The 10,153-nt window shown below is 35.3% G+C and overlaps 1 protein-coding gene across 2 annotated transcripts in view; it reads left to right on the top strand.

Annotated features, from left to right (window-relative positions):
* Positions 1–10,153, top strand: part of TMEM131 (transmembrane protein 131) — a 226,413-nt gene that overhangs the window by 149,601 nt on the left and 66,659 nt on the right. For both annotated transcript variants that reach the window (XM_003799287.3, XM_023518803.1), the window contains 3 exons: positions 2,899–3,015; positions 5,623–5,745; positions 8,989–9,069. In XM_003799287.3, coding sequence (XP_003799335.1) covers positions 2,899–3,015; positions 5,623–5,745; positions 8,989–9,069 — 321 coding nt within the window. The remainder of the gene's footprint in view (positions 1–2,898; positions 3,016–5,622; positions 5,746–8,988; positions 9,070–10,153) is intronic.

Here is a 10,153-nt window from a genome sequence, read left to right as displayed (position 1 = left end):
TTCTGAATTTTGGAGAGAAAACATTTATTCATTCATCATTAAATATTCTAACTCTACGATTTTTGTAGATACTGTTTATCACGTTGAGAGAGTTCTATTCACCTAGTTTTCTGAGATTTTTAATCATGAATGAACATTAAGCATTGTCAAATTACTACATCTCAATAAAGATGTGATAAAGAGATGACCTTATGGTTCTTTTTTTTTTTTTTCAGTCTGTTGGTAAATGAATTATATTGATTTTTGAATCTTGAATAAAAATTGCATTTCTAAGGTGAAAATCAGTTGGCCATAATGCATCATCACCTGGATTCAGTTTGCCAGTACTTTGTAGGTTATGTGTCCATGTTTATCAAGGGTATTGGCATGTAGTTTTCTTGTCAAAACTTTATCTGATCTTGGTCTCAGGGTTCAAAATGAATTAAGAATGTTCACTCTTCTTCTGAAAACTGGAAAATTTATGTAGAATTGGTATTATTTCTTTCTTAAATGGTTGGTAGAGAATTCTACCAATGAAATCATCTCCACTCAGGCTTTTCTTTGTGGGAAGGGTTTTTACCACAAATTAAATTTCTTTAATTGGTTGTAGGACTATTCTGGCTATCTGTTTCATTTTGAATTAGCTTTAGCAGATTGTGTCAGATTTGGCAGGTGTCCCTTGCATCTGGTTACTAAATTTATGGGCATAAGAGATTTTTGCAAAATCCCTTAGTCATTCTTTTCACATGTTAACTCACACAGAGTTGTTCAGTCCTTTTTCTTTTCTGCTATACATTGGAAGAAAAGTTGTCTTGGACCACACATTAGATATACATACACTAAAGAAAGCGGATAGTCATAAAGAAGGTCGGTGCATAATTTTTGCAGTATCTGACACCACAGATAACCAAAACAGTCCTTACATAATTTGCACAAGGCCCACCCCTGGCTATAAAGGGTATATAATGTCCATATTTTAGTTTCTTATATTTTTGTCTTTTCCTTTTTTGTTAATGGTCATTCTGTGTAGGGTTTTATCAGTTTTATTAACCCTGTTTGAAGCCTCACCTTTGGTTTTATTGATATTTTGCGTTTTTGTTTTCTATTTCATTAATTTTTTTGTTCTTTGTATTATTCCTCCTTTGCTAAGTGTTCTATTTACTCCTTTTCTAGTGTTTCAAAGGGAAACCATAGTTGACTTGAGATATTTCTTCTCCTAATAAGCATGTTAATACTATAAATTTTCTTCCTAATATTGCTTTAATTGCAGGCTACAAATTTTGATGCCTTGTGTTCCATTTTCAATTGATTGAAAATATTTTATAATACATTTTGTAACTACTTACTTGACCAGTGGGTTATTTTAGAAGCTGTTGTTTATTTTCAAGCTATTTGAGGATTTACCCAGTGTCTGTTTCTGGCTTAGTTGTGAATTCCACCTAGTCTTTACATTTTCTAGAGCAGACGTCCTCCAAACAATGGAATGTGGCCCGCTGAGGACATTTATCCAGCCCACCAGGTGTTTTTCCGCCGCTGCCTGTCCTGCTTAGCAGCTGACTCGTCCTGGGGCCACAGTCTGGCCCTCCAACAGTAGGAGGGACAGTGAACTGGCCCCCTGTATTAAAAGTTTGTAATAGAGGCTCTTTACTCTCATGGTAGCCTACACTTGACCTTTTAGCAATGAGCAAAAATTTTAGCTGAATTTCTTGCTCACTTCGTTGTGGTAGCCTCTTCTTCTTCCCATTCTCTAGTAGTTGAGCTGGTACTCACATTGTATCTCTTGGAAGTGCTTGACTTTCCTGTGATTTGGGGTTAGGTGGTAATCAGACTCTGTAATAAGGCAAGAAAAGTTACGATTTTGTAAATTATTCTTTTCATTGATGATATTACAGTACTCTTTTCCAGTTTTCTTCATCCTAAGGTAAAGCCAGAGTCTCAATGCCATGTACATGGGTCACTACAAAAGTTTTGAAACAGACTGTGTTATGATCCATTATTTCACTTCCAAGAAACACAGTTGACATCATCCTTTCTGATTCACCTGTGCAAGTTTCAACTTGCTTATCTTATTGGTGTTGCTGAGAGGGCTTCATTTGTTTTCCTTCACATGGATTTTACATTTCTTTGTTTTTTTGTATCTCAGAACTTTTGTAATGACTATGTATTTCGAGCAGTAATTTAGGTAGTATTTTGGAGTTCTAGCTGTAGAGACAGTGAGAGAAGTTGTTAGCTTTACATATTAAAACACATTCTAAGACTTTATTTAAGGCAGAACTGTAATCCTCATCTTTCATACTTTGTGGATTAGCCTTATTGTTTTGTTGTAATAAAATTTTATTTCACCGACTAGGGGTGACATTCTCAGTCTGCACAAAATAACAGGAGTGAGTTCCTACACGTATTTTTACCCCTGCCGCCTTTTCCTAATTTAAGTGCTGGGGATATTTTGTGCCTTTCGTGGATCAGGGTTGAGACCTGGGCTCATTCTTTAGAATGATACCACTTGTTGCTTAGTAGTACAGTAGTGCATCCATATGAAAAGTTCAGCTTCAGCTCTGCTTCTCCTTGATTGTCTGATAGTGGAATAGCCTACAATTAGGCACTTCTTTTCAGCCTAAGTGACTGTTGAATGAACCAAATCCAAGGAAACCAGGATCTGTGGTTCTGGGCTTTAGGCTAGTAATTGACAAAGATGTGTGACTGTAGACAATTCAGTAAGAAAACTTTTTTTATTATTTTCCATTTCACAATAGCTTGGCTAATATAAAACTTAAACTTTTGAAGGAGAAAAGCTAGTTTACAGTAATGATTCCGAGATATTTGCTTAAGGAATTTTAGCTATCTTAATTTTGGTCAGCATGATCTGATTGTTTGGGGAAGTATTACCAATATAACTTTATTTATTGTTTTTCTTTGCAGAAAATTCTTCCAGGAGGAAATACATCATTTGATGTAGTTTTTCTTGCAAGAGTAGTAGGAAATGTAGAAAATACTTTATTTATTAACACATCTAATCATGGGGTATTTACTTACCAGGTAAGACTGAGAATTAAAACTTGTGTTTACTTTATAAAATATACTTAACCGTCTCTACCATATCATGTTGTCACACCTTCTAAAAACTTTGGAAACTCAGGATAATAGAAAACATAAGAGTGGAGAGCATTTTTATACTTATTGCAAATATTCCTATTCAAATCATACTGAACAAATGATTTTAAAGCTACAGCTAAAGTGTTAATAAGATTGGATGACAAAAGAATAGTAAAAAATATTTTCACACTTTAAAAATTGTTTTTAATTTTTACTTTTCATGCACTTATGAGGCATAGTTGATAATATTTTCTATATTAAAACATACATGTCTGTTTTTCTTTGGTGAAGAGTCATTACTAAAGAATTAGCAGTAGTATTTATGTTGTTTACTTTTTTGATAAACATTTTCTATGTAAAATTTTTTTAGATTATTAACATTAGTGTTTAAAGGAATAATATAGTAAATCTTTGTGTATCAGCCATCATTTTGTGAATCAAGATTTTTATATATCAAAGTTATCAAGATTATTAAGAATTGTTTTTTTTTTTGTCTAGCATTATACTGCATGTATATATATGTGCTTCTGCTTGTGTTTTAGATACAGCAATTAAAGTTTGGAAAGGCTAAATAATTTGCCAAATAATGGTACTAGTAAGTTGTTGAGCACTACATACACCATAATCTTTTCCACTGTGTTGTGCTAGAATTCAGTTGTTTAAATCCTTACTTAGCTAATACCTTACTTGACATTTTTTATCCTTCTCCAATGCCCAAAACACTTCATATATTTTGAAAATATGTCAAAGTAAATATTCCATTTTAGTAAGGAACCAAGTGTTCTGCTTACTTAAGATGAATGAATTTTTTTTTTTTTTTTTTTTTTTGTGGTTTTTGGCTGGGGCTGGGTTTGAACCCACCACCTCCGGCATATGGGGCCGGCGCCCTACTCCTTGAGCCACAGGTGCCGCCCAGATGAATGAATTTTTAAAGGTAGTAGGGATTCATTAAACTTTTGATGCTCAGTTCAGTAATTTTTAAGTGTTATATAAATAATACTCATTTAACATACACTTACCAAGTAAATGAAAAGACTGTCATAAGAACCAAGGTCATTACCCTCCAAAGGCATCCCCCAACTGACCTAGATGGTCACAGCCAGTCTGGACTATCTGGAGATTATAATGAGATTGCTCTCAGGATGAACCCTAGCAGCCAGCTGTCGTCTTATTTCACTTCTCCACATCTGGTCTTTCACCAAGTCTTCTTTCTAAATGTTTCTCTACTATGTCCACTTCTCTCCTCTTCACTATCACTGCTTTCTTCCAAGCCACTGTCATTTCTCATTGGATTATGTGTCCAGTAGCTGTCTAAACTCTCCCCCAACCCCTATCTGGTTCATTATTTACCATGTAACCAGAGGGATTTTTAAAATCTTGTTGTTAATATCTAGTCTCTCCTCAGTACTATAATGTAAGTTTCATGAGAATAGGCATATTATGTATTTATTCACTACTGAATTGTTCACTACTGTGTGTATGCCTAGCACCTCATCAATACTTAATCTGGGACAGGCTTCGTGGCTCACACCTGTAATCCTAGCACTCCAGGAGGCTGAGGCAGGTGGATTGCTTGAGCTCAAGAGTTTGAGACCAGCCTGAGCAAGAGCAAGACCCCATCTCTTTAAAAAAAAAAAAAAAAAGACTGAGCATTGTGGCAGACAGGCACCTGTATTCCCAGCTACTCGGGAGGCTGAAGCAAGAGGATCTCTTGAGCCTAAGAGTTTGAGGTTACTGTGAGCTATAATGCCATGGCACTCTACCCAGGGTGAAAGAGTGAGACTCTGTCTCTAAATAAATAAATAAACAAACATTTAATATCTATCATTTGAATGACTGGCTCACCCCATTTAGTCAACCTAGGGCCTTCCCATGGCTGGGGACCTGAGGCTGGGCTTGATAGTTGAGGCATTGTCTGGACCAGAGATTCATCTTCTGATGGTTAGAGTAGGGAAATCTTTTGAATCCCTGTTTTCTTCTTTTGCCTATTCCATGACTTTATGAAGGACTGCTATCATTTCAGTTTGCATATATTATAGAATTCATTCCAAATCCACATATAAAATCAAATATGTAGCCAAGTCAAGTATAGAAACTACATTTGTGGGGTTTTTGTAAAAAAGGAACTGTTACACAAATGATAAAACACAAATATAGTCTAGCAAAGGAGAAAGGAGAGGGTAAGGGAGGGGGGCATTTGGTGGGATCTCACCTAATGCGTGATGTACACAATGCAAGGGTATATTTTAAAATAACTAAGAGTAAATTTTAATGTCTTACCACAAAAAATAAGTAAATGAGGTGATAGTTATGTTAATCAGTTTGATTTAAGCATTCCACCTTGTATAGTGAATCATCATATTGTACACCACAAATGAATAGTTATGATTTTAATTAAAAATTAAAAATTTATAGATTAAAAAAAGAACTGTTATTATTTTTCCATCTAAATTAGAGTGACCAGTCTTCCTATAGCAATCAGTTTTAACTATAAAAATTTTAGCTATAAAAGCAACTCAAATTTCTTTTTTTTTTCTTCCTTTGGAATAGGTATTTGGTGTTGGAGTTCCAAATCCATATCGCTTGAGACCATTCCTTGGGGCAAGAGTACCTGTGAATAGCAGTTTCTCACCTATAATAAACATACACAATCCTCACAGTGAACCTTTACAGGTGAGTTTATGATGGTGATTTTGGATAAATTTCATTTGCGTAGGAATTAATGCTTAGTGTGAAATCACAGTTTGTTACAGCTTCCTGTTGCTATTTAAAATAATGAAGTTTTATAGATGTAGTAAATAGGGGTATTACTTTTAGTACAGCTTATTGTACTCTGAATTTTAGAAGAAAGTCTGGATTTTGAAATTCTGGATTTTGAATTCTGGAATTCATAGTTTTACATGACTATGGCTTTTCTGGTGTTACAGTTTAAACCAGGCGTCCTCAAACTACGGCCCGCGGGCTACTTGCAGCCCACCTAGGACATTTACCCGGCCCCCTGGGTGTTTTTGTCCCTGCTGCCTGTCCTGCTTAGCCTCCAACCCGTCCCAGGGCCTACAGTCCAGCGCTTCCAACAGTCTGAGGGACAGTGAACTGGCCCCCTATTTAAAAAGTTTGAGGACCCCTGGTTTAAACAGTGCTACATGTAATTAAGGAAGAGTTTTCTACTACACACAGTGGCTTTTTCATTTTTATTTTTAATCTGTAAGTTCTGTCTGGCCATTTTGTCCTTTTGCTACTTTAGGTAGTGCTATATTTCTCCCCTTCTGAGCTAGTTGTTATCACACATCTGTACAGAAACCTCAGAAATTCTTAATGCTTTCTTTCCTTGACTGTTATCAGCTTATAGGACTTGGCAGATGCTAGGCTGTCTGCACTTGCTACTTAAGTAACCTATAGTCTGTGCCTTTTCTTCTCAACCTTTGGAGTTATCAAGCTACTGTCCAGAGCAGTGATCTCTTTGAATTCAGTTCATTTAGTCTTTTTCCAGTTAGTTATAACATTTTAATTCAAGATGTGCTACAATGTGCACTTTCCACCAGCAAAATGGGAAAGCAAATGGAAAACCAAAGTTGCCCTCCTAGAACCAATATAGAGTGTTTATCTGGGAAGGCGCTCTTAATCTGATAATCCATAATAAGTTATGTTGTGTCATTAGTCTTATCCCCAAGTTTAAGAAAATATTATTAAGTTAGAAAATGCATCTGATTTGTTCATTATATAACACTCCCTGAAAAAAAGTTAAAAATTCAAACATGAGACAAACATGAGTGAAGCAAAAGTGCCTTTGAACTCCCTACTTTATAGTACAGTGCTGTCCAACAGAACTATTTGTGATGGTGGAAAAGTTCAATATCTGCTCTGTCCAGTACAGTAGCCAACTAGCCACATGTGACTATTAAGCATGTGAATTGGGGAAGGGGGACTAAGAACTGAACATTTAATGCTGTTTTACTTCAACTAATTTAAGTGTAAATAACCACATGTAGCTGGTAGCTATCATATGGACAGCATAGCTCTAATCCCAGGTCCTTTCTCACACACCGTTGGTATGTGTCACTGTAGACCAGGGATCCTCAAACTTTTTAAACAGGGGGCCAGTTCACTGTCCCTCAGACCATTGGAGGGCCGGACTACGGGCCCCAGGATGAGTTGGCTGCTAAGCAGGACAGGCAGCAGCAACAAAAACACCCAGCGGGCCAGATAAATGTCCTAGGCGCGCTGCATGTGGCCCACGGGCTGTAGTTTGAGGATGTCTGCTGTAGACCTTTCACTGTGCTTTTGCATGCATATATGTGAAATAATATGTAGTAGTTTCTAGTTTCTCAGGAAAAGTTATACAGTCACCACATCAGTTAAGGTGCTATTATTATTAATACAATAAATACTTCAGAAGAACATTGTCTTAAATCAGGAGGCAAGTAATAACACTCAAAATTTTCTTTTTTTTTTTGAACATCAAAATTTTCATCACTCTTTGCTAAATGAATTACTTTTTTAGCAACATTAGCCTACCCACCAGCCAAAAAAAAACTTATACTAAAGAATTGCCATTTCTCAGGCAGTGCCTGTGGCTCAGTGGGCAGGGCATCAACCCCATATACCAAGGGTGGTGGGTTCAAACCCAGCCCCAGCCAAACTACAACAAAAAAATAGCCAGGCATTGTGGCGGGCGCCTGTAGTCCTGGCTACTCAGGAGGCTGAGGCAAGGAAATCGCCTAAACCCAGGAGTTGGAGGTTGCTGTGAGCTATGTGACGCCACAGCACTCTCCCGTGGGCAATAAAGTGAAACTGTCTCTACAAAAAAGAAAAGAATTGCCATTTATCTTGATTTGGCCATTTTTATTCAGTTCTAAAGAATTTTTTGTGATAAAACAAGCCAAAGTTCTCTACTCATTCTCATACTTCACCCCAAGTTTAATTGAGTTTAATGTATTCTTTCTTTCTAAGAGCTAGGGTTAGCCTACCTGCCATGATCTGTTTCATTCATAGGAAACAGAAAGGAAAATAGATGTCCACACTAAAACCTGTACTCAGTGTCCACAGCGGCTTTTTATCTAATGGCCAAGCACTGGAAACAACCCAAATGGTTCATCAGTATGTGAACATTGATTAAAAAAAAACTTTGGTATAGTCATAAAATAGAAATGAACTATGAATACATATAACATGATGGGTTTCAAAATAATTACACTGAGTGAAAGAAGCCAGACACAGGAGTATATGTTGTATTATTCCATTTATATAAAACTGGAGAAAATATAAAGTAATCTATAGAGAGAGAGAGCAGATCAGTGGTTGCCTAGGAATAGGAGTGGTCAGAGAAGGATGAATGGATTATAAGAGCATAATTTATATTTAATATCTGAATTGGAGCAGTAGTTTCATGTCTGCATATATATGTCAGGATTCTGTTGTTTTCTTTAAGTATGTATTGTTTATTGTACATAAATGATAACCCAATACAGCTTTAAAAAAAAAATCACAAATGTACAAGCCATGGAGGTGTTAGTACCTACAATTTTGCTACCAAAAAAAAAAAAGTTTTTACACTACATTAGAATTATTGTATATGTCTCAGAATAACATTTATGTTCTTTACTATTTCACAATTATGGTAATTGTTTGATCTGCTGCTGTTTTAAATGTGTAATAAAGAAGCACTTGTATTACTGTAAGAAATGTATAATTTGCATTTCAGAAACCTGATGATTTTCATAAATTATGTCCTTTGGAAAAAAGAAAACTAAGTATCTTGTCATTTTCTAAATCTAGTCTTTCAAACAACTATATTTCTAAGTTAAATCTTCAAAGTTACCTCGTTTTAATTAAAAACACCACGATTGCTTACACAGATGGGGCACTGAATGGAGAATATCATTTTAAACTTAACTATCACTTGCTATTTTGTCCCAGGTTGTAGAAATGTACTCTAGTGGAGGAGACCTTCACCTAGAACTCCCCACAGGTCAACAAGGAGGTACCAGAAAACTGTGGGTGAGTAATAATAACATAGTTTTCTCTTGTGTGTGCTCAAATGAAACTAATTGTTGTCTTAAATACACACCAGAAAATACTTAACTCCTTATCACCTGAAGAAATATAAGTGACTTCTTTAATTATTGTCTTAATCTTAAATTTGTGTCAAATGTATTTGAAAATTGGATGAGAAAGTGAAAGAAAAATACAAGTGTTAATTCTTGGAAAGAACATTAAACAAAATTGGTGGGAACTCTAACCCACGATGTAGAAAGGAAGTAACTATTCTGTCTCAGAATTACATTGATAAAATTGCTCCCAAATCTGATCATTTATGATTTGCTTTTTACTGAGATAGATATATATATATATATGAGAGAAGGATTCATCGTGTTTTTGAAGGTACAAAGTTGAATGTTCAGATTCACTGTTGATAAGAAGAGATGGCATTTGCAAAGAGAACCTGGTCAAGCATGTGTTGACTTAGGAAATTTGAAATTCTTAGATGATCAACATTCATTTTCAAAATTGTTGAATACTTAACAGTTTATATCAATGCTTAATAAATCACTGTCTCTTGGACAATACTACAAAATATTAATCAAATTAGGAACATGCTAGAACTCCCCTATTTGTAAAAGTTCCTGCCATAAGAGAGTTTTTTAAATGTTTGGTTTTATCTACCATGCTTGGGGAATGGTATTTGTGGTAAATGCAGAATTGTAGACACACTGACTTCACTAGTATGAATAAGTTCTGAAGATCAAAGTTTTTTTATTAATTGTTCTGTTACATACACACAGTCTGTTGATTCTGCCTTCTGACCAGTCTCAACAAGAGAAGAGATTTTTAGGGTAACTACTTGAACATTAACCGACAAATTGTCCATGATTTGATTAATTCCCAAAAGACAGAAACATACTATCAGAAGGAAATATAGTATGTAACGGACAGTCCATTTATATGCTTTCACAAAAATGTATCACCTTGAAATTATGTTGTTGTTTGAAAAACTTTTAGGAGAAATAATGTATAAGACAATCCTTCAGAAGATTAAATAAAAGCTATTAAGTTTGTATGTAGTAAAGTTTTTTTTTTTTTT

This window comes from Otolemur garnettii, unplaced genomic scaffold (assembly GCF_000181295.1).
Source record: "Otolemur garnettii isolate 467f Iridium unplaced genomic scaffold, OtoGar3 scaffold00148, whole genome shotgun sequence".
Classification (NCBI taxonomy): domain Eukaryota; kingdom Metazoa; phylum Chordata; class Mammalia; order Primates; family Galagidae; genus Otolemur; species Otolemur garnettii.
The sequence above is the reverse complement of the archived record's forward strand: the minus strand, read 5'-3'. Positions and strand labels throughout refer to the sequence as shown.